At 39.5% G+C, this 25,866-nt stretch overlaps 1 protein-coding gene across 2 annotated transcripts in view; it reads right to left on the reverse strand.

The window, feature by feature from the left end:
- Positions 1-4,076: 4,076 nt before the first annotated feature.
- TMEM65 (transmembrane protein 65) overlaps positions 4,077-25,866 on the reverse strand; it is a 30,733-nt gene continuing 8,943 nt past the window's right edge. The window contains exons 1-8 of one of the 2 annotated variants that reach the window (XM_038760207.1): positions 25,230-25,252; positions 15,143-15,259; positions 13,803-13,847; positions 10,527-10,594; positions 8,345-8,399; positions 6,719-6,761; positions 6,236-6,341; positions 4,077-4,724 (exon numbers count right to left, since the gene is read on the reverse strand). In XM_038760207.1, coding sequence (XP_038616135.1) covers positions 4,629-4,724; positions 6,236-6,341; positions 6,719-6,761; positions 8,345-8,399; positions 10,527-10,594; positions 13,803-13,847; positions 15,143-15,176 — 447 coding nt within the window. In that variant the 5' untranslated portion in view covers positions 15,177-15,259; positions 25,230-25,252 and the 3' untranslated portion in view covers positions 4,077-4,628. Of the gene's footprint in view, positions 4,725-6,235; positions 6,342-6,718; positions 6,762-8,344; positions 8,400-10,526; positions 10,595-13,802; positions 13,848-15,142; positions 15,260-25,229; positions 25,253-25,866 lie in introns of those variants that run through there. The other variant, XM_038760208.1, reaches the window with a different exon arrangement.

A 25,866-nucleotide genomic window follows, 5' to 3' on the forward strand; every position in this document is an offset into this window, starting at 1 on the left:
ATGATTTGCAATCACATAGCTTTATTATTATTATAGTAATATGGGGCTCACAGGCTGAGTGAGACCAAGTAGGAGGGAGATCAGGTCCTGAATCACTTTGTAGACAGGGAACTGAGGCACAGAAAAGTTAAGTGACTTGCCCAAGATCACGAGGATAAGTAGCAGAGCCAAAATCACAACTCCGGTCCTCTGACTCCCAAGCCTGTGCTCTTTCCACTAGACTACTCTGCTTTGTTTAGTCAAACCAGCTTTAATTTGTTTTTCAACAGAGTTTTTTCCTTTTCCTTTTAGCCTCTTATGTGTAACAGGACTCTGTATTTCCCACTCCTTCAAAATATTCTCATTTACTTATAGGCATGTATGAATTATAGACATCAAGGACGTTTTTTGCTTTGTCCCGGTGACCACTGGTAAAGTGACTGTCAACATTTATTCAGGACCTACTGGGGGCAAAGCACTATACTAGGGGCTTGGGAACCTAGTCCAAAGTTACCGACACAGTCCCTGCCTTGGGGCAGTTTAGAATCATATCGAGAAGTTGGAGAAGCAGGCTGTTCATAATGCAAGAAATTTGTTTTCAGTGGATCATGCTGGCTTTGCACCAAAGTTAGTGTATATGCAGGTTCCAAAAAAGAGTACTGGTCGCTAATGAAATGGGAAAAAAATATCACATAAACACTAAGGGCTCCTTTTATAGAAATATAATACTAAAGCCTCTAAGTGGCTCTTAGCAAGCCTACAGGATCAGTTATTAACAATAATAATAATAATAGGCAGCCCCCTTTTTCCTCTCCTCTTCCCCATCACCCCCCTGCCCAACCTCCTTCCCTCCTCCACAGTACTTGTATATATTTGTACATATTTATTACTCTATTTATTTTACTTGTACATATTTACAACTCTATTTTAATGATGTGCATATAGCTATAAGTCTATTTATTCTAACAGTTTTGACACCCATCTATGTGTTTTGTTTTGTTGTCTGTCTCCCCCTTCTAGACTGTGAGCCCGTGGCTGGATAGGGACCGTCTCTTTATGTTGCCGACTTGTACTTCCCAAGTGCTTAGTAAAGTGCTCTGCACACAGTAAGCACTCAGTAAATACGATTGAATGAATAAATGAATAATGATGTCCGGGTCTCTTGGCACTCCTGTTTCGGTTGTCAAAGACATCCAAATTTCTCAGGAATTAACATGTGACCCTGTAGCTTTTCCAATATACTTCTGGTTTCCAGTTAGCCAACTTGGCACTCCTTGGACACAGAGTAAACCCCACTATTTCTCCACCAGTGCCCTTTGAGTTAACAAATAAAAGTTTTCTGCCAGGGACATTTCAAAATCACAACTACATTTTCAATTTCTTAAAAGAGTGTTTAGTTCAATTGTTCTTAGTTAAAAACAGTTGGCAATACAATATGGTCTTGAACATACAGGAGCAACAAAATGCCATCAGTTTACACACATGCACAAATCCAAAAAATATAATACAGGGATTGGCTATGAATTTAAACAAATAGCACTAGAGCATCTAATACCGTTTGTAGTTTCGTTACCGTTCGACACTCTATAGTTGAGAAAACTGTTACAGAAGAACAAGAGTGTTCCAGCTTAGATCTGTTCATAAAGAATTACACAACAGAAGACTCAATGGATTGAAAGGTACAGACTTATAGGAGGACATCTCTAGATGGTGAAACCCTGTTCAGAGACCACTTCGTGCAAAGCACCATTATCTTACAGAAGGTATGATTTCAAGCAACAAATTCCTTTGGTTAAGATCACGGGGTCTCCACTCACTGTATAACCGTTCAATACCTGAATAATAAAAAGTTTACGGTACATGTCAATTAAAAGTTTGTACTGTGAGATTTATGTTCTGGCAAATTGAAAATGTTGTAGAAGACACTTCAACTGTGACTGAAGATAGCCTTTATGGACGAATGAATTCAGAGGAAAATACAATCTAAAGCCCTTTCTGAACAAAATAGGAAAGTTCTGGAAAACTGGAGTTTTAACTCCAAGCAGCACACTGAAATACTTCTATCAGAAGATGGTGAACAGGAAATAGAGGCAAAATATTTTTAAAAGATTCATTCACTTGAAATGAACCTCCACTTGAAAGCAGCCTATAGCTGATGTGTGTTGGTTTAACAGCTTTATTTTGGAAGGGGCAAACAGATTTACAAACCACAATTCCTCGCGCCACATCTGCTTCTTAACCACTGCTCTGATTTACTAGAAGACAACAGAAAGTGTCAAAAATAAATCCTGTACCATAAGGTACACAAAATGTTCAGACATCCTGTTCTAGTTGTATAGTGTACCGGTTTGGTAGTTCACAGTTACAGAGTCTTTTCCCCTCTGTCTCCCAGGACTACTAAAGAATGGCGCAAAATCATGTGGATACGCTCGTTTGTGGGCAGGGAATGTGTCTGTTATGTTGTACTCTCCCAAGTGCTTAGTACAGTGCTCTGCACACAGTAAGTGCTCACTAAATACCACTAATTGATTGCTACTGAAGAAATAATTTATGGTAAATTACTTTATGGTACAGTTCAGCTATCTTCAAAACAAAAGCTAAAGCAAACATTTCAATTGAAAAAAAAACCCAAAAATACAGTTTCGGCAAATCTTAACCTAAAATTATACATATGCATGTGTATATATATATAAATTTATATATTTATACATATATACAAAAACAATATCAAGACCAAGGATGACCAAAGCTGGTTTTTTCTTTGGGAATCTTTTCTCATATTTTATATATTTCAAGAGGCAAAAGACTATTTTGCACAGCTAATACCGACTTATAATTACATGGTTAATGGACAAATACTGAAAAGCCACAAGAATCGCTAAATAATTTAAATTATTAGTCTATAATTTGTGATTATATGTAGATCAATCATACAGAACTCAAAATAATTCTAAGAAGACTACACTTTAAAAGAGGTTATGGAAGCAAATAAGGCAATACAAGCTCTTGGTTTGTTGCTGTAGATTAACAATTTGCACAGCAAGAAAACAACACAGAAAAGGCTAAGTTTTGCCTGTGAACACCAATTTTTTGAAGTCAGTTCTGCAAATCCAAATGGAAAAAAAAATGCTTTCAGTTTAACCAACTGGTAGGTGAACCCTTAGGGAAAAAATCCCTTGGTTATATCCCTACACCATAAACTCTTTATGGGCAGGGAACATGTCTGCTAATTCTACTGCCGTGTATTCTCCCAAGCACTTAGTACAGTCCTCTGCACATAGTAAGTGCTCAATTTATTTTTCCCTTCTCTTTCCCCAGGAAGGAGTTTGAATGATAGCCTTACTCAGGTCCCAGGGTTCAGATACTGGAAACGTGACTCATAAGGAAGCAGAATTTTTTTGAAAAGGATCATTCATCTGCAGAGCCCAGTGACTAGATTCACACTAACCTTGCTAGTCCTTCCCATCCAACTCCAACCTTCCCACTAACCTTCATAAAGTTGCTTGCCAGCTCCCAACTTCTGCTCCTTTAAATAGCTTTTTATATTCCCATAATGTCTACAATGCCTCCTCAATCTTATTTCCCACTTCTAGAGTGACTTGGGCTTTTGTTCAAGGGGCAACACCGAGCTATTTTTCCATCATGAGCTATAGTGGCACCGGGTGAAACCACTATATGATGATTAAGGGAAAAGATAGCTTGAAGGTATGAACTAACGAGTATTTGGTTGGGGTTGTGGGGAGGGAATAAGTCTTCAATGCTCAGTCACATCTGACTCAGAATTCAACAGAATGAGTGCAGAAAATAATGCAGGGGCCAGACCTAAACAAGCACGCTGCATCCACAGTGATTCTGACTCATCAATGCGGGTGGGCAAAAAGATATTTCTGGGCTTGGGCTTAGATGAAGGACAGCGTGGCTTAGTGGAAAAAGCACGGACTTGGGAATCAGCGGACGTGGGTTCTGATCCTGGCTCTGCCACTTCTCTACTGTATGACCTTAGGCAAGCCACTTTTAACTTCTCTGTGCCTCAGTTACCTCATCTGTAAAATGGGGATTAAGACTATGAGTCCCATGTGGGACAACCTGATTACCTCGTATCTACCCCAGTGCTTACAACTGTGCTTAGCACACAGTTAAGCACTTAACAAATACCATAATTAATATTTTAAAAAGAATGAAAATGAAAATGGGGCCTGGGTAGGGTCAGGGAAGAAAAATATCATGAACTTTTAATTGAAATGAAAGGAAAATGGAGGAAAAGCCAGAGCTTGAATTGGAACAACAGAGAGCCAGGTTATATACCAAATATGCAAATCTGAATCCCCTCAATGCATCCTCGACTGGCAGTTTTTTTAAAATAACTTTACTACAATGGAGATAAAGCACTGAAAAATGTTGATTGCCACCAGTAAAGGCATTTCAACAGTTTACATTAATAGGATGCTAACTGTTTTGGGTTTTTTTTTTTTATAAAAAGATGTATGTACTAAGACAAAGTCACAATAAGTTAGTGTTTTCATAAAACATGCTGGATTTTTGTTCCCGTGTCTATACACTGTTACTGTCTTACTTCCTAAATGTCATGACAGCATACTAAATAACTGAGGTACATTAGTTTACATCTTTTTATAGGTATTCTAAAAGGGTTAATTTTTATCTTCCAGTTTTTCTTCTTCATCGCCAAAGAAGAGCAAAGGAAACATTCCTAGAAGGCAACCAATGGCCACTCCAACACCTTTACCCTGATGAGACATAAGGGTGAAAAACAAAATTATTTGCTGTCAGGAAGAAAACATAATAATTTCTATGTGCTTGATGATTGATAGAAGGCGGTCCTTGCCTAAGAAAACTGTGAGAGTAGACTTGTGACTATACTACATTCTAAACTCAGTGATAGTAAACATCTCTCTTACACTTACGATTCTTATGACAGTTTCTGGCAACATGAGCAAAGCGCAGATTTAAACAAATGAAAAAAAGTCGGCTAGCCTCAGACAAGTTTTATACGAAAAGCCCAAATGAAAACAATGATTCTTAACCAGCCCTGTCCAAATGAATGCTAAAATCTTAATCCCTTGCCATTTAAAATCTAGAATCTTATCAGAAATGTCCCACTTGATCTTTACCTTTCAGAGAAAGCATCTGTGAAAAAATCACGAGCATTCATTTTCACCATATATATTTGCACTTTGCTGAGAAGCTCCATTAAGCCAGAAGAAAAATTCAACACTGGCACTGAAGCACTCACAAACTCTTTTCTTCCTTAACACACATTATCACACGTAGTTAACTTCGGTCAAATACTTTCATCCTCTCCCACTTAGGGAATTATCCAGCTTTGCTTTCATACTACATATTTATCAGTTCCACGGCATTTTTGAAATGGGCAATCATATACCAACATACTGCTTGGATGTTTTGGAAGAGTGGTGGCAGTAATTGAGAATTTGGTGTGTTTTAGATAAAAGAATACACTCTTTAAATATTCCCTTAAAAACAAGGCAGTAAATGCATAGGAAGGTCAATAGATCACCAATCTTGATCACGTAAAAAATCAGTGATTTGTACTCTTAGTACTTAATGTGAAATCAAAATTGTATAAGCAAAATCCAGAGGGAAGTTTTCTTAATTTAATAGGAATCGCTACCACTACATATATGTTCTATCCTTACCGAGATGGCTATGATTTAAAATTGACTGCCTGAAGGAAAAAAATAAGACTGTCCAAAATTTTACATCATTCATGTTCTGCAGTGATTAGAACTAAAAATTTTTAGAGCACACACTGCATTTTACAGCTAACAAGGAAAAAAAAACCTCAAGGAGTCAACCAAAATCTCTCTGAGGTCATTTGCAGAACTCAGCCTTCCCTGCTAAGGGCTGTTTTTTAGTACACTGCTCTGCACACAGGAAGCGCTTAATAAATACGATTGAATGAATGAATGGTCTTCTTTCCATCTTTCTTCTTTTCTCAAGTCAAGTTTCCTTCACTTCAAAGTGGGATATCAAACTGCAGCCAAGTCATCATCATTAGCAGCCCTTATGGAGCAACAACTTTATGGAGTACTGTACTGGGTGCCTGTAAACATACAGTAAAAAACTAAAGGGGTAGTAGTCCCTGCCCTCAAGGAGCTTACACTTTATACATCATTCACAGCTGGGACCGCCCACCATTTGAATAGGACATTATACAGTATAAGCATAATTTCCCTAATGCCTTAATTACATATTAAACGAAAAAAGCTCCACTCACCAAGTGGGCACTAAGTCGTGTTTGCCACATATCGACTTGCTTCGGCGTCAAATCAGGAATTGAAAGGCCTAACCTAGCGGCTAAAGCTTCCACGTAGCCTGCAAGACTGAGAGAACAACACACATGTACGATGCAACAATCAAACATATTCATTAAACACTTACTGTGTGCAGAACATGTAACATATAACAAATAATAGAGTTGGTAGACACGTTCCCTGCCCGCAGCTTTAAACACTTCACAAAAATATTCTTAGGGTTTAACATACCATCATTTCTATGAAGTGTTAATACTATAGAAGGAAATGGTCATTTTGTACCTTTGACATGTCCCCCGCAAACCGACTTAAAAACCTGCACAGGCTTGATAAACACCCCCTTCATGTAGCTCTCCTACACTCTTGGGTCTAAAATATTAGCTCCGTAAACATTCTCTTATAAAAAATAATTTGCTTTTCATTCCATCCTTTTAATTCCAACTTACCCAAGTCCAGCTAAATCTGACACAAGATTTCCCAAAGCAGCAGCTAAAAGATTGAAAAACAAAAAAACGGATTAGTTTCAATGGAACTGAGGAAGTTTTAATACCCCGCATTGTAAGGAACACTGGGGAAATTTAAATAAAGCCACCCAAAGAAAGGGTTAGTGCCCCTCAAACTGCAATTCCTCGGCCCAAAGAGAAAAACTCACTCGGCCAGGAGGATGGACCCCGATGTAAAAGTCTGACTCGGATTCCCCAAAAGGAGAGGTAATTCTAGCTATGGCGGTGACGGCGTTTCTGCTGGCTCAAGAACTCAAGCGTTTTCTGACCACTTTCTGTGGGCAAACCGCCACCACACTTCACAGATGGGTTTCCGCTGTTGCCCTTGCTCTGAGGCAGCAAGGAGAGGGGAGATGAACCCCCCAATGTTTTTGAACCCCCAATGTTTTTGTTCCCTGTGTCACCCATGACCAACCCACCTCGGGGTTCTAAACCCATTCACCCAAATCGATCTCCTCGGTTTTCCCCAATCTCCTTCAGCTCGGGACAAAGCAGACCACCACATACAGATTCTGACAACAGTGGGCTGATCCCACAGCACATATGTTTATATCCTTAATTCATTTATTTATACTAATGTCTGTCTCCCACTTTAGGATGTAAGCTTGCTGTGGGCAGGGAATGTGCCTGTTTACTGTTATATTGTGCTCTCCCAAGCGCTTTAGTACTAATGCTCTACACGCAGTCAGCGCTCAATACTGATTGAACGACGATGACATCTGCTTTCCACTTGCCCTCTAATCATTATAAGGCTAAATTCTCCAGCTTTAGGAGCAGAGGAGTCACAGAAAGGAACGGGGGAAACGATGGCCTGAAGCTTTTTTGCTGCTGTTCTAATTTTCCTTTTCCACACTGAATAGCTGATCCCTTACTAGTGAGTTGGTGTCATTTTAGGAGGGTGAAGTTTGGCAGAGGGGAAGCTACACAGAAATACACTGCATGGGATCAGCAAGTTAGGAACCCGGACTACCTATTATAATCACAAAATACCTATTAGGGTGCATCAGAAGTAACAGATAATAATAATAATAATAATGTTGGTATTTGTTAAGCACTTACTACGTGCAAAGCACTGTTCTAAGCGCTGGGGGGAACACAAGGAGATGAGGTTGTCCCATGTGGGGCTCACAGTCTTAATCCCCATTTTACAGATGAGGGAACTGAGGCACAGAGAAGTGAAGTGACTTGCCCAAAGTCACACAGCAGACATGTGGGGGAGGCGGGATTTGAACCCATGACCTCTGACTCCCAAGCCCACGCTCTTTCCACTAAGCCATGCTGCTTCTCATAATAAATAAAATATAATAGATACATTAGATAATAGATAATAATAGATTATAAATGATTGTTGAGGCTCAGAAGTGTTTTTTATATATGCAAAAGATGAAGAATGAATAGTTTCTATTCTGAATAGTGTCCCAAAAGACATTTCAGAACTTAAAGTTCATTCAAATGAACAAATGACTCTCTTCATCAAACAAGAGCATTCTCAATATGAATTCAATGGCTGAGCAGTGAGCTAAGGCCTAAAAGAATCAGGACAGAGATGATACATTTTACACTACTTGCCTGCCATCGTGGAAATTCCAAGGATAACTCCAATAGACAATTCTATCTGAGTTCCCTGAAAATGATAAACATTTAGAAAAATTAAATACTTATGGAATTCATATTTGGAAATATCTGAAAATATTACAATAGGGGATAGCCAATTTCTTTTTAAATGGAAAGTGAGGTAGACAATGGAATTCCTCTCCACAGAAGTGCACAAAACATTTCAGAGGAATTAGATGTGTTTTCATTGCAGATACAAATATTTATGCAAAATAAATAGGTTAGCAAGATAAACTGTCCGTGTTCAAAATGTTTGCAAATAACATATACAGGACCACATATTTTTTTCCCCTTGAGAATTTCTATATACAGAATAATGCTGACAATTCACTTTTAGAGCTATTACAAATCCCAGCTATTAAGAATATAGTGTTTATTAAGAGGAGAAAATAGAAAAAGGTCTTTGGATGATTGCAGGCTATAATATCATCCTCACTTTTAATTCCAAAGTTAAAAACTGACTTCTGTACTTTCTTAGGCATTCTGCTTGCAAACACTGAAACAGCTTTCATTCCTAAACCAATATTTCCCAAAAGCTTACTATTAAACCACTAACTTATCTCATACATCTATACATCCACCTCTCTTCCTTCTACCTGAAAATTATAGAAAATTATGAGAACCTATCCCCCTCACTAGATTAACTCCTTAAGGACAGGGACCATGCCTATAAACTCTACAGTACTCTCCCAAACACTTACTATAACCCCAAGCACACAGTAGGCACCTGAATACCACTGATTGAACTACGCCCATCTGATGCCACACTATTTCACAGCACCCAACTAACTAGTTCAACTCACTAATCCTCAACCTCCCTGGAGAAAAACAGAGGTCAGTTTATCACTTTTGTTACTGATGTGGGAAGCCATAGTAGAGGTTGAAATTGCCAGAGGTTATTCAAGGAGTAAATAAAAGGTATGTTTTAAGTGCTTACAGTGTGTTGAGTACTGTACTAATTGCTTGAGAGAGTACAATACAAAAGAGTTTGTAGACATGGTCCCTGCCCATCAGGAGCTTTCAGTTTAGGGAGGAGACAGTTTACAGTGTAGGGGGGAGACGGACATTAAAATCAATTATGGATCTGGATGTAAGTACTGTGGGTTGAATATCGAGGGCTTAAGGGGTACAAATTCAAGTGCACAGGTGATGCAGAAGGGAGAGGGAGTAGGGGAAATGAGCCCTTAATCGAAGAAACCCTCGTGAAGGAGATGCAATTTGAATAAGGCTTTGAAGATGAGGAGAGTGGTGGTCTGTCACATAAGAAGGGGGAGGGAATGCTAGGCCGATGGGAAGATGTGGTCAAGGAGTTAGTGGCCAGATAAATTAGACTGAGGTGCAAAGAGTAGGTTGGCGTTGGAGAAGTGAAGCGTGCCAGCTGGGTTATAGAAATAAATCAGTGGGGAAAGATAGGAAGGAACGAGCAGATTGAGTGCTTTAAAGCACTGTTTTAAAGTAAGGAGCGTTTGTTTGATGAGAAGGTGGATGAGCAACTATGAGAGGTTTTTGAGGAGTGAAGGGAGATGTGGACAGGACTAGGAAGTGAGTTAAGATTCTCTCACTTCCAGCCCAGTGCTCAAACCTGTAAATTACCCTGCCTCTTACTGCAGTTACCGTAATTTACATTAGTGTCACCAGCTTGCAAGATCCTTGAGGGCAGAGATTATGCCTACAAATTCTATTGCACTCTCCTAAGTGCCTAGTAGAGTACTGTTATTGATTAACTTACTCAAGGGCAATCCCTCCAATAGGACTCAGAAACCTGAAGGTGTCCTAAAAAGGGACAAACTACAAAAGGAACGTTTAGCTACCTATTTGGAATTCTTCAACCAGAGTGAGGGAAAGGTAAATTTACCCATCTTCCTTCTCCTTGGACTTTCAGATTCCATCCCTTAAAGACCTAGTTCTTGCTGCATAGGGGTCTCAGATAGGCTATAAGGTGATTTAAATTTTAGGGTACATGCATGATGAAGAAGTTACACTTAGACTCAGAAAAGCAAAGTAATATGAAAATATGTTCGAAGGATGATTTCACTAAAATTGAAAGATATCTGCGGAGAAAACTGTGTTCACTGAAAGTTAAAAGTCATATTAATGTCTTCACAGAATCAGAAACAAGTGAGGGGAAAAAACTTACAGCAACAATCATGATTGCATTATCCAGAAAGCCAAACCCTACGAAAGGCAATGCATTGTGGATGAACACTGAAAAACATCAAAGGCGAAAAAGCAATAAGTTGTGGATACAAAATCAGTTTTTTAAAATGCCTTAACTTTGCATGGTAAAACAAATAAATATGCCTGTCAAATATACCACTGTTATCTTCAGGCATGCTAATTTTGACCCAGTTCTTTGTGACAGGCTTTCAAACCATCCATCACTTCCTCTCACTCTCAGAATCAAACAGAGCCTAATAAGGACTGATGTCATAAATATTTTGGTAAACCCTATCACAGCGTTCTCTGGGTAATTTGAGATTTAGAAAAGATATGGTTGCTAGGATAAAAAACACAAAGGAGACACACATCACGAGACTGACGACAAGAAACTGAACACAAGCATCCCTCCTGATGTTCAGCCCCAGGAGCGGCAACGGAGAGGCTAGAGGGTCTTCCAGAGGAAAGGAAGGAGGAAAAGGCCAAAGGTGAAAACCAGCTGGAAGAAGCACGGGCCTGGGAGTAAGAAGACCTGGGTTCTAATCCTGCCTCAGCCACTTGCCTACTGTGTGAACTTGGTCACCTCACTTCTTTGTGTCTCAGTTTCCTCAACTTAAAAAATGGGATTCCAACCTGATTGGCATGCACCCACCTCAGCATTTAAAACAGTGCTTGACACCTAAGAATAGTATAAATACTGAGTGACGGCTTTGGGCAAGTCACTTAACTTTCCTTTGCCTCAGTTCCCTCATCTGTAAAATGGGGATTAAGACTGTGAGCCCCATGTGGGTCATGGAGAGTGCCCAACCCGATTAGCTTGTATCTCCCCCAGCGTTTAGTACAGTGCCTGGCCCATAGTAAGCACTTAACAAATACTGTAAGGAATGCCAAAAATGCCATATTTAAATGCAGTTTTTAAACACCACAAAAAAGAGAGCGAGTGGGGAGCCAGCACGGTGGTGCAGTCAGTTCACTCCTTAGCTCAGAGGGGGACACGAGACACCGTGGTCCGCAGCAGGACTCCTCGCCCGCCTTCCTTCTCTTGCTCCTCCACTCAAGTTCCCTGAACCACTTCTCTGCCCTGGCAGCAGTGCCCGTATTCCTGATATCTGCCCAGAATGCACACCATCCCAACCTCGTCCCCTATAATCCTTTGCCTTATCTTGCCTTATGGCATTCCCTTCCCTGCAGTGGCCTAGTGGAAAGAGCGTGGGCCTGGGAGTTGGAGGATCTGAATTCTAATCCCAGGCCTGCCAAATGCTCTGCTAATTGCTCTGCCAATTGCTAGCTGTGTGACTTTGGGCAAGTCACCTAATTTCTCCATGCCTTGGTTTCCTCAACTGTAAAATGGGGATTCAACACCTGTTCTCCTTATCACTGAAAACTTGAGCCCCATGCGGGACGGGGACTGTGTCCGATCTAATTGACTTTGTACCTACCCAAGCGCAGAATGGTGTTTGACGCACAGTAAGTGCTAAACGAGTCCCACTAAACACACACACACACAGTTATGGCTAATCTATTATTCAGGTGCTTTTTTTGCTTAAGAGAAAGTGAAAGAAGACACTTGGAAATGAAGCACAGGAAGCACACGTAAAAAATCCAATTAGCTATGGAATTCTTTCCAGGGCTTGGTACTGTGCTTTGCACACAACATGCACTTAATACTATTATTCCTACCTTTTATTATGTGCTATGTGAGAGCACAGGGGCAAGATACCAAATATAACAGATTGGTTGACATAATCCCAGTCCCACCCAGGAGAAGAACTCGAAGTTTTCAATACTAGTACATATTTATGTTGCTATTTTACCACATTGTGTTTTATCACAGTTCTAAAATATATATAGTGCTTTGGTTACTTTGGAAGGATCTGAGAGCATATCAATGTACTTAACTTCCATGGGAAACTATACTTGGCTTAACATTTGGGGAAGCAATTCTTTAACAGTATTTGTGAAGTGCTTACTATGTGCCAGGAACTGTGCTAAACTTTGGGATAGATACAAGCTAATCTGTTTGGACCCAGTCCATGGCCCACATGGGGCTCACAATATTAATCCTCATTTTACAGATGAGGTAGCTGAGGCACAGAGAAGTTGCGTGACTTGCCCGAAGTCACGCGACTGACAAGTGGTGGAGCCATGAATAGACACCTGGCCTTTCTGATGTACAAAAGAGGGTAAGGTGGTATAGTGGTTCTTTGTACTCGAAGACACTGTTGATCATGAAATAGGTTCATCTGTAACTGACCAGGCCAATACAGAACTATCAGTCTCAAATCTAACATACACAAAGACTCTCCCTTGTTGAGCTATTCTATCTTTTTTTATGTAATGGTATTTGTTAAGCACTTCCTACGTGCCAGGCACTGTTCTAAGCACTGGGGTAGATATGAGATAATCAGGTTGGACACATTCCTGTCCCACATGGGTTTCACTGTTTGCTGTGCCCAATGTCTCTCTGCTTTGCCCTTATCTTAAAAGTCTTGCAAAGCTTCTCCTCGAAAGAGTCACTCCTTTGGTCTAACTTGAACCAATTTCTTCCCAACTATATTGTCCATTTCTAGGTGAATAAGGGATTGCTCTCCAAAGTACACAATTTGTAATTACATTAAGTTTCCTAACTTACTTTCTTTGGGAAACTACCATTCCATAATTCAGCAACAGTGACTACCACAGTGTCGCTTAGTGGAAAGGGTCTGTGTGACTTTGGGCATGTCATTTCACTTCTCTGTGCCTCAGTTCCCTCATCTGTAAAATGGGGATTAAGCCTGTGGAGCCCCCACCCTCATTACCTTGTATCTACCCCAGTGCTTAAAAGAGTGCTTGGCACATAGCAAGCTTAACAAATACCACCATCATCATCATTATTATTATTACTATTATTATTGTCCAGAATCTAAGTTTGGTCTGTTCAAATCCATAACCTGTGCTAAATCATTTTCTTCCTTCTTGAATTTGCATTAGTATTATTTCAAGACTTTTTTCACCATTTAATTTCTTTATCTAATAATTTAGGCCTTTCATTTATCATTCTAATTATCGGGCAAAGCAAAGGATCTACTCTTGGTTCCCAGTACTACCCACTGTTGGAAGTGACTAGTACAACATGCAGGACTAAAGGGAGATAGTTTCAGGAAGCATTGTTTATTATTTCTAATCTTTATCTTCCACAACTGAGCACCTCAAGACTGCATGGATTTACCAAATGGCTAACAATTACACACATTTTTAACAGTTTCAAAGCCATTACCATATCTCAGCATTCCAGGAGAGGGAGGAGGAGCTTCCAATTTTTCTAAAAAGGAAAGAAGAGGGTGAGGGTGGGTGGGCAAAATGAGTTACTCAGGTACTGAGTTATAAATTTCACTATATTGAAAAACCACCATAATACATTACACCATTATCGGAATGACATTCAATGTGAGAAAACTGTTGAGCACTCATACTGATAACACTTTTGGGGCTGTTAATCAGCGTTCATATGTATTACTCGTTATTATTACCCAGATCATGTAACTGAATTAGTTTCAAGAATTAAAAATTAAATTCTAATCCCAGGTCCACATGGAATTTCTTGGCCTTGGGTAATGTTCTTGTCTCAGTAAAAGAGCCTTTTAAACAAGTAACCGTAGGTACTTATTTTACCAAGGAATGATTATATTTATAATGAGGAGTGTGCTTGTGAAGATGTAGGAATTTCAGATGATCCAATCTGTGAAATGTAAAGTGCTATAAATTCTATATTGTGCATTTAATACGGATTACAAAACAGGGAAGTACAAACATGCCTCCTACTTAGCTGAGGAACATCCAATACCTTTTCCAATCGTTTGCAACACCAACAGAGACCTTCCTAGATTCATGCTTTGAGTGTTTTGCTTTTTCTAAGTTGGTAAAATGAAAAGGCAAGTTTAATTTTCAACCACCTACACTTTAGGCCAACAATGACTAGAATACAGTTATTTAAGGAGGCAACAAAAAATGAGACATGTTTTTACATAAGCTTTACACAGCGACAGTGTATTTCATGATCACAATAAATAATTTTCTTTGGACCTAAACCAGAACATAAATACTTTAAAAGGATTATCATTATGCCTAAAGATTACAAGACTACTGATAACTAGTTGCAGAGTGGCGCTCTCTCAAATCTGACAGTAAGAGGCCAAAAATAAACCGATACAAGGCTACTGTTGGCTAACATACCAGAAACAAAGAACAAAACCCAGGAGGACTTGCAATTTATAAGCCTTAACATTTTAAGCGTCATCCAGTATCTCTACAACAAGATCCACCAGCAGTCCACTGGCTATAAAATTCACTGAAGAAAAAAGTCTCAACAGTGTTTATATAAATTCTTAAAGAATTCACAGAAATGCTGACGGTCCAGTAGCTTTTGATTTTCAACTCTTCCAGAGTAATTCTGCAATTACCAGTGTCTTTGTCTATTACACCCTACAATGAGAAAACCAATTTATAGGGCATGCAACGTTTCTTTTGAAGTTTTATGACAAATAGATGGCATATATTCTACCACTGAGCCCATACAGTTTTCTGGTGTGGTAAACATGCAGAAGTAGTGTTACATACCAGCACTATCTGTTAGATGAATTACTCTCATCATCACTACAGTCCTGACATTGGGAGGAGTGGTCCTTGCCAGTTGACCGGAACTTCTTGGAATACCTAAAATTCAACAAGCACGACCTTCCCAATAGAATGAGGAATGAGTTTACAGAGCCCTTGCTTTTACACCCATTAATGTGCTAGAAAGGAATAGAAATCTGCTAAGAAAGCTGGATATGCAATAGTAGTGAAGGAGAGAATTCCAATTCCGGAATACCTAGATCAGTTAGCTGCCATCACTATCCTTCCTTCACCACTATAAATAGAAATGAAACAGCAATGGAGTTAAAAAAAAATGGGAAAAAGAAAACTAAGTAGCGCAAGTGAGGCAGAGCAGAGAGGAGAACCTCTAGTTGAGAGATGAAATTCGAATTTAAGGCTGAGTTGTTTTATTTTCCTGCCTCACCTGTTGAGAGGTCATCCAGCAAGTGGGCCCAGGAAAATAATCTTCCTGAGAAAGTGAAGTTGATGTGGAAAACATCCATCGATAGTTCATACGGTCATTTTGAGGATCTCTACACTGAGTAAACAACTGGTCCTGTGTTTGTTATTTTGACTATCAAAAAATATGATAAAACTCAGTATTTTAATGATTCAATTTCAGAATTGAAGTTGCTGGTCAGAAAACTTGTTTGTAACAGCAGACCTGGTTCACTGTGGTAATGTTATGCGATGAACTCATTTATAATTGGCCAATTTAATGAATTGTGGAAGGATCAAAATCAAAGGCCACTATTCTAAGTACCAGGAGTAAAACGGTTTAAGTGATGTGGCCGTTTTAATAGAATGAGTGAAAAGGGGAAAAGCAGGCAAAGATAAAGACCCAGGGTAGAAGGGCCAAATGGAGACCAGGTACAAAAGAGCAGTAAAGAGATGAAAATAATCCCAGTGAAGAGGAAGGAATAGAAATAGCAGATAGAGAGAGAAACAATTTCAAATTTTTTTTTGTTTTTTTTTTATTGAACCACCATGGGTGTTGGGTCTGACCTTGAGTTTAAGCAATCTTTAAGTTGTATTTTAATGGCTCGTTTAGACTGCCCTGACACACATATGAAATGAGTACAGCCTGGACCCTAAACAAATAGAGAATCAGCTTGGCTCAGTGGGAAGAGCAGGGGCTTTGGAGTCAGAGGTCATGGGTTCAAAACCCAGGTCTGCCAATTATCAGCTGTGTGACTTTGGGCAACTCACTTAACTTCTCTGTGCCTCAGTTACCTCATCTGTAAAATGGGGATTAAGACTGTGAGCCCCCCGTGGGACAACTTGATCAACTTGTAACCTCCCCAGTGTTTAGAACAGTGCTTTGCACATAATAAGTGCTTAATACAAATATTATCATCATCATCATCATTATTATTATTATTATTAAAAGACTAATTCTCCCAGTGACTTGTAAACTCTTTATGGGTAGAGAACCTGTCTGCTAATTCCGCTGTGCTGCATCCTCTCCCAAGTGCCTGGTGCCGTGCTCTGCACATAGTAAGCACTCAATAGGTACCACTGACTGATCACCTCACATTAGTCCCATAGTTGGACACTTTGGGAGGAGCGTTAAATCTTTCAGGCGATTGGGGACTGCGACTTATATGATGCACCATTGCTAAGCAGTTCCCCGGGGGTTTGAGAGAGTGAGCATGGCTCCCTGAGGGCCACACCTCACTTTCCTTGATAGGTGTTGTGAACACCAAACTGTGTAAATCCTCAGTGTCCTGCTCAACTTCATTAAGTAGCTCTCCAGCCCAAATAAGTGTCCTCCCATTGGCCTTCCAGGACGGCTTTAAGCTCTGGAAGGACTGAACTCAACATGCCTTCAAAACCTTATTCAAAAGAAAACCTGACAGATTATGTGAGCGGAGGTGAATGCGATCCAGAACCGTCTGAAGTGGGATTCCCATAAAATGTGTTCCAGAAGAGCAGTCCTGGCATTACTTATTTCAAAGCAGGCACACAGCAAGTCACTTCACCTCTCTGTGCCTCAGTTACTTAACCTGTAAAATAGGGATTAAGACTGTAAGCCCCATGAGGGAAAGGGACTGCATCCAACCCAATTTGTCTGTATCTGCCCCAGTGCTTAGTACAGTGCCTGGCACATGGTAAGTGCTAAACCAATACCATAATTACTTTTATTATTATTATTTTCCTTACTTTTGGTGCCACCAACTCAGTTCTCCTGTTCTCCTACTTAGACGGCGAACCCCGTACAAGACAGGGCTGTTACTAACTTACCCCAGTGCGTAGAACAGTATTTAACATACAGTAAATGCTTAATCAATACCATTAGATAAAAAACAAAAACACCAAAAAAATCTAATCTAGGAATTAAGTCTGCATTTTTGGACCGGTGACACCTCCACAGCACAGGGACAGAGTCTTGGGCTTAGTTGCAGTACACACATAAATAGACTGTAAGCTCCTTGTGGGCAAGGGTCGTATCTACCAATTCTATAGTATTGCACTCCCCCAAGCACACAGTAAGCGCTCAGTAAATTAATGATGTGCATATAGCTATAATTCTATTTATTATCATGGTTTTGACACCTGTCTACTTGTTTTGTTGTCTGTCTCCCCCTTCTAGACTATGAGCCCGTTGCTAGGTAGGGACCATCTCTATATGTTGCCGAATTGTACTTCCCAAGCGCTTAGTACAGTGCTCTGCACACAGTAAGCGCTCAATAAATATGACTGAATGAATGAATGAAAGAAAGTCAAAAACTCTTTATAGATTGACCATATTAAACACATCAAACACCACCAAGAAAAATCTCGGGGTTAAAAAAAAATCCAAGGGGGGTGGTGAAATAGAATGTAAATATCCAACCTCTGAGGCCATTTGTCTTACAGAGCTAAACATCTATTTGAAATTATTGTATTAAGTGTAAGGACCCTATTTTTAATTCTTATTTTTGAAAACAGCCTTTCTTCTAGAGTTACAAACAGCGGATCTCTTGTGAAAACACTCATTTTTGTTATCAATATTCTTGAGGAATGTTTGCGGATCCTGGTCCATTCAAAATCCCAGTTATCTAAGAGTCAGAAACCTCCACCAGAGGGTTTAACCCCATACTGATGAGATCATTAGGGGGAGAAGCTCAAGGAAGATGATGTAGGGCTCTGGGAATTTGGGAAACAGACATGGGTGGGGACAGGGAGCCATGAGCCAGATAAAACTGTTTTTAGTACAAATGACTGGTTAAATGGCTCCTGATGGGAGCCGAGGTGAAGAGCGGAGAGACTGAAGCAAGAGGAGAAGCAGCTGGAAACCTGGCCAGAGCCAGTTTGATCCATAGTGCCTTCCTACTGTTCCTTTCCTTGTCCATAGTGCCCTACGATCAGGATCTTCCCGGCTCTTCTAGTCTTGGGGGTTGATTAGGTGGCCAAAAGCACCTGACTCCAATCATATTTACTGAGTGCTTAGTGAGTGCAAAGCACTGTATTCAGCACTTGGGCCACATTCCCTGCCCACAATGAGGAGAGGGGTAATACTGACAGTCAACCCAAATTCTTACTGTTCTAACAGTTAAAAATTGGTTGATTATATAAATGACATATGACCTATTTTCAAAGGGAAACACACAACAGCACATCTTTCCTGATTAGGTAAAGAGGAGAAAAAACGGTATTATTATGTTGTTTTTCCAAAATCCTTTGGGGCCACTGACAGAATATGGCACTGGATGGATTATTACTGTTCTCACCTTGATGGTGTTTATGTCCTTAATATACAAATGAATAGAAATACAAGTTCTGTGAATACCGAATTTAGAAGATCCTTTAAAAAGGTTCATTTAAAGACTGTCCCAATACTTTATAAACTTCCACTTACTAGGGAAATGAAAAGTATCCAGATTTAAACAGAAATGTAGCACACAGCTCTTAAAGAGACTATTTAAGGCATGCCAACGCTTAACCCCCAATCCACCAAATGCCAAATTTTGCCAGATCTCCAAAATATCAGATATTTTTGAAAGAAAGTCTTAGAAAGAAAAAGCCTTAGCTCTCCACTTTGATGGACTACCTGGAAAATCTGATGAAAAAGTCAACTTATTTCACTCCACCATTTATAAGTACATTGTATAAATGAATAGAGGCAAAATAGGGTAATTGCTTCAGTATCATATATTATTGCATGAAAAAGTACTGACAGCAGTATTTTATATTTAAGTACGAATGCCTATTTATTATTTACTTTTACTTACCATGCTATTTCATTCAATTGTATTTATTGAGCGCTTACTTTGTGCAGAGCACTGTACTAAGCGCTATTTCAAGCAGCATGGCTCAGTGGAAAGAGCACGGGCTTTGGAGTCAGAGGTCATGGGTTCAAACCACAGCTCCGCCAACTGTCAGCTGTGTGACTTTGGGCAAGTCACTTAACTTCTCTGGGCCTCAGTTACCTCATCTGTAAAATGGGGATTAAAACTGTGAGCCCCCCGTGGGACAACCTGATCACCTTGTAACCTCCCCAGCGCTTAGAACAGTGGTTTGCACATAGTAAGCGCTTAACAAATGCCATCATTATTATTATTTCCCATGGATCCTTTGGTTAGGATGGCATCCTTATTTATTTAGAAATGTTGCACATGCATTCCTCTCTGTGTATTATTTAAAAGTTATTTAAAATTAAAAATAATTCTGGATCAACCCAATGGAATAAAATCTTGGAGCTGAGCCCAAAACATACCCCAAGTAGATGCCGGGGAGTGTTGTACGGTCGGAGTTCTAATCACTAAGGAAAACAGGTTTGCACCCTCTGTAAAGCTGGCACATTTGTTTCCAGCTGTCAGAAGTCACACTTCCTCAGACCTTTTAAAACTGTGCCAGCCAGGGGGGAGACCAGTATGCAGAATGATTGCCTCGGGAAATTTTTATTCAAGGACCCCCCCAAAATTTGGGCCTTTAAATAGAAATCTAGCCCTTTATCACAGAATGTCATCCCTGCAGATGGGGAGAGCTGACTGCCTTGATTACAGTCGGCATGAAACACCCCTCGAAAAGGCTGAATTATTGACAGTTACCTGTACTACTGACAATCCCTTGTACAGCTAAATCCTGCCACCCATCACTTGATGACTTACCTTCTTGGAAAAGTTTGAAATACCATCAGTCCTTGAACCAGCAAGGTTCAAGGAGAAGGTGACCAGTCAATCTCTCTGTGTCAAGGCCTAACAACCTTTTATTAGCAGCTGAGTGGCCTTAGATTAGAAGAAAGGCTTTCGCCTCTCAAGACCCATTACTGTGTGCCAAACACTACTAAGCTCTGCTCTTTAAAACACATGACTAACCCCACCAGTAGCAATAGTCATGTTTTCAAGCCACATAAAATCTATTTAAAAGCATTTTGCTTGACTCATCATAGGAATTAGCTTCTCATACTCGGTCACTTGATGGAACAGGTCAGCCGTAGAATAATTATTCCCTTTCGATTCATTAAATTCTTCAAACTGCTGCAGGTACCAACAAGCTATATTTAGCATATGACTACAATTAAATTTTTTCATACAAACTTGACTCAATAAATAGTGCAATCCTTGGGTAGGTAATAAAATCCTAAACTCAAAAAGTTAAAACTATAAACCAATGTGATGAGTTTGCATATAATAGGAACCGGATGAATTTATGCAAATACTTAACCTTCACGCGGCTAAAAATGAAAAGTTTACCGCAAACCATTTCATAAGGGAGTGTTTTGTTCAAACAGGAAAACAGAGCTATATCAATGGCTAGAGCGTGTGCATATTTTTGAACACACTTCACTGCAGCCAAGTATTAGTATTATTCAAAAAGATTTTATTAATAAGACATGCCATTGCAGAGGACAGGCACACTTTGTAGTCGCTTCTCCTCAGAGAATGCCCAAGTGACTAGCAGCCGAAGGTGACAATGGCAAGCCTGAATAATTCATTCATTCAGCCATTCAAAAAGACCCTATTTTGAGGTAGAGGGCTCGGAGTTCATGATTTACAACCACATTGAGTAGTGTCCCTCCCTCCTGGAAAGAAAGGAAAGGCTCCATCCCTGGATGGGGCCTGAGAAAAGGAAGGCCTAGTTGGTGGAGAAGCGGGGAGGGGGCGCGTAGGGACCCCCTTATCCTCATCCAGACACTGCATGAGACAGATATAATGAAAATCAACAACCACCAACTGGGGGTCTATAAGCAACCAGCACCAAGGCAGGTGGCTTGTGAGAACAATTAATCACTTGGTAATATTTACTGAGCGCTTACAATGTGCAGAACATTGTACTAAGCATTTTGGGGAGTGTGACAGAACAGAATTAGCGGACGTGTTCCCTGCCCATAATGAGCTTACAGGCAAGAGGGGAAAGAGAACAAGTGGAGGAAAATGCAAGGTTGCACTGTAATGGCCGAGTACACAATGTGTGCAGAGCACAGTACTGCGCATTCACCGAGCACCAGAAAACCACATACCATATCAGCTCCTGAATCTCTGAGAATTGAAAAGCAGAAGTTTAAAAATAACCTATCAACAGTATTTACCGAATGCCCCCTGGATGTTCTTGGGAGGTACGATAGCAATTAGTGTTCAGGATTCATTCATTCCTTCATTCATTCGTATTTATTGAGCGCTTACTGTGCGTGGAGCCCTTTACTAAGCGCTTGGGAAGTACAATTCAGCAACAAATAGGGACAATCCCTGCCCATAACGGGATCCTTGCCCTCAAGGAACTTAGATTCTCTCAGACCGCTTACACCCTCTTCTCATTTAAACATTTAAATGCCATCTTTTAATATCTTAAAGTATACGGACACAGTGCACTAAGAAAAATATGCATATTAGAAATTGTCTTTAGAAAATTATTCCAATACCTGAACTCTTCTACCTCAAAATTAATCGAATGATAGATTTCTTGAAATGAAAAGATTTAATTAAGGTCTCAAACAAAAATAAAAACTGAGAAAATCTGGACTAAGATGCCACACTAAAATCCTACAGCTGTCACTGTTACTGATGTATTTAAAATAGAAGTGCATAAGATTTAAGTGTTAAGTTTAAAATAAAGGATTTTAAACCTTACATAAATAGTTTAAAGAAACACAGTCTATGGGATCTCAAATTGTCTTTACATTTGAGGATAACGAAGCAGATCAATAAATGCATGGGGTTTTAAGGGTAATATCTTGAATACGCTATTCCCCATCCAATAAACAAAACACTGAAAAGTGAACTGTCAACTGATCTGTTTAAAGCTCTGGACTAACGGTATTTCTGACAATCTTCACCATTCTATTTTCACTCAGTGTTTTTCAAAAACCTAATGATCTTCTTCCCCTGGAAAAAAAAGTCAAGGTTGAAGTCTTTTGTTGATTTTGTTTGTTTGTTTGTTTATATTTTTGTGATATAGCTTGGTTGACTGTTTTGAAAAATACAAAACATTAGAAAAAAACAACACATTTAGTATTAAGTTGCCCTCCTTTAAGTCATTCTGTCATAAAAGCTAAGAAATGTCACTTCTACTAGAGGGAGGATTTCTGCAAAACATGGGCATCAAGATTTTTTCCATCGTTTAAGATGGAAAAATGTCTGCCCGAAGAGACTGATTCTTCAGCTAAGAGATTTGAGCAGCTCTACTCACTCTCTCCAGTGACATCCCCATTGTTAAGCGCTTATTATGTGTGAGACACTGTACTAAGCACTGGGGTAGATACAAGCTAATCAGGTTGGACACGGTCCATGTCCCACAGCCTTAATGCCCATTTACAGATGAAGTAACTGAGGCACAGAGAAGTTAGGTGATTCGTCCAGGATCACAAGCAGACAAGTGGTAGGGCCAGGATTAGAACCCAGATCAACTAACTCCCACTGCTTCTCAACTGAAATAAAAGTTAACAAAATAAGAATGAAAAATGTACAAGTTCTTACTCATGCTAAAAACGCAGGTTTAAGAAAAGTCAGAGTAGGTGGAACATGCAGTGTGAGAAAAAAGGTTGTTTTAGCAAATCAAACCTGCAATACAGTTTTAACAGTACAAAACAAAGAACTAAAAAGACCAATGCCACTTTGAAATAAACAGCATTCAAAATTATGTAACTAATCAGGAACTCCACAGCAGGAGAAAATTTTCTCCACAAAAAGGAGAAACAGTGAGAGAAAAGGTATTTCAGGCAATTAAAAAAAAAAATCAAGTAGAAGATGCCCTGGTTAGGTCAGCCATTTCCTAATTTGTTTTGGCTTTCTTTGGGCACCTTTTGTAAAAAAAAAATTTAGGACCCCCCATAGTGAGCTAAGTACCAAGCTTGTAGCAGAAACTGCCTCAATCTTTAAAAAACCCATATTGTTTGGCAATAGGCAATATTAAATGAAGGGGATGGGGGAAGATATAGAAGTTATTTTCTTTCATTCTGTAGCATTTCAAAATGATAAAACCAAAACCTAACGTAACTACTGTATTATCTTAACTGGATAGGTAACAACTGATTCTCAGTAGCGTGTTTTAACACTGAACCTTTAGTAGTTGAAAAGTTAAACTTGTTGTGGGCAGGGAATGAGTGCTATATTGTTGTGATGTACTCTCCCAAGCGCTTAGCAGAGTGCCCTGTTCACAGTAAGCGTGCAATAAATACAACTGATTGATTAAATACTCAACACGTGGGGCAGCCCAGAGGACTAAAAACCCAGAGGCTAAATATTATTTGGCTTAATCCAAAAGTTCAAGGCACAGACAAGTTTTAGATCGTTAATGCTCATATTTTAAATGCATCATCTGTATGACATTCCTAAATAAAAGGAGGGTGAAAATTTTATGAGTCTACCTCATCTGTAAAATGGGGTTTAAGACTGTGAGCCCTATGTGGGACAACCTGATCACCTTGTATCTACCCCAGCGCTTAGAACAGTGCTCAGCACATAATAAGCGCTTAACAGATAGCTTAATTAAGTGATTTCTACCTATCCACACTAGTGTTCCTATACCAGCAATATTCAGGTTTCCTTTGCAAAATTCTCGAGGTTGAGCATCATGGCAATTATTGACAGCTTACTCTATACCAAGCACTGGGGTAAGATACGCTACAATTATTTTAACCACAGTTCCTGAGCCATACAATCTAAGAGACTGTGTTCCACTCACTGTGGGAGGGAATGTGTCCGTTATATAGTGCTGTATGCTCCCGAGCACTTAGAACAGTGCTCTACACACAGTAAGCGCTCAATAAATAGTATAGTAGTATATATATATATATATATATAGTATAGTATATAGCCTGGGGCTGGGAGCCAGGTGTTCTAATCCCAGCTCTGCCGTTATGTCTGTTGAGTGGCCTTGACAAGTCACTTCAATTCTCTGTGCCTCAGTTACCTGTCTGTAAAGGGCAATTGCACTGTAAGGGCTTGCAAATGAAGGTCAATTTGGGAAGCTGGGCTTCTTAATTTTGTTAAAAAAAATAAAAATCCTTTCTGGCTAGAAGAAACCACCTTTTTATGTTTGAAACAGATTCTCAACCTAGCGAGAGGGGGAAAACCAGATATGTTCAACCTTCATGCACCCCAATTACCTGGAAACATTTGTCGAAAAGGCAATTGGTTTTATGTTCCCATTTCCTGCGCCTCTTCTCAAAATGATTTGCCCTATTTTAAACGAGGCTTCTCAAACCAAGACTCCTGAGAACTGGAAGGAATAAGCCAAAATCATCTTGGCAAATGCTTATCTCTGATCTCACGCTATGGCAGTTTTCCTATAGTGATTATCGAACTCTGCACTTTTAACCAACATAGGACAAGCAGTAATTGCCAGGTTGAAGTAGTTTCAACCTGCTCAATTTAAAGATGAACTTGCTTTTTTAAAATTCATCTTGATTTTAGTCTAATATCAGAAAATATCATTGCACACGATCACAGCTGACAAAGTCAAAATTAAATGAGAATAAATATGCACGCATGAAATTGCAAAATTAATGCAAACAAACCACATAGCAAACTTAACTTCATCACTGCTCAAGCAGTTCAGCTCCTCCAAACGAGAAATTAAGCCGATGCTTTGCTACACACAGGCACTAAAAACGTGACAAACGTAAAAATCGAAGATTGTACTATACCAAAACTATCGGTCTCTTCGGGTGATGCTACCCGCTTCACAGAAAGAATCTCAGTTTTTGGATATCTGGATGCTAAAAATAATATTTTTAAAGTCAAGAGTTGTTTCATCTGTTCAGTTTTTTTGGTCTTAAAAAAAAATCATTACATTCCTACATTCCCCTAGGTAACAATGAACTGTAAAAGGATTTCCTAATAGAAACACAGAGCACCTACCTCAAGGACTTACCACAGCTTCATAATTTTCCAAGCCATAAAAATTTGCATTAAAAATTTACTCCACAAGGGCTTCGGTACACTAATAAAATACACTTAGTACACACAATTACCACTTCACAGGCTGGAATGAAGCTGCATCCAAGACTACTTCCGATAATGTTTTGAATCCAGTATTTGGTCCAATTCCTATGTTTAGAAAGACCCTACTTATAAAGCATGTCGGCTAGTTGCATATTTTCAGGACTACTACTAGCTCTCTGCACCCCCAACTTTTAAAACTAATTAGTGCCTAGGAAACATTTTTCACCCAAGGGTCACAAAGGAGAAGAATCTAGTGTTTAGAGTTTATTTTTGTGGTTGTCATACGGGTGGATATTGGTTTGCTGTGAATCCCCAATTTTTCCCCTTGGTTCCTCCGCA

Source organism: Tachyglossus aculeatus, chromosome 18, assembly GCF_015852505.1.
Source record: "Tachyglossus aculeatus isolate mTacAcu1 chromosome 18, mTacAcu1.pri, whole genome shotgun sequence".
Classification (NCBI taxonomy): domain Eukaryota; kingdom Metazoa; phylum Chordata; class Mammalia; order Monotremata; family Tachyglossidae; genus Tachyglossus; species Tachyglossus aculeatus.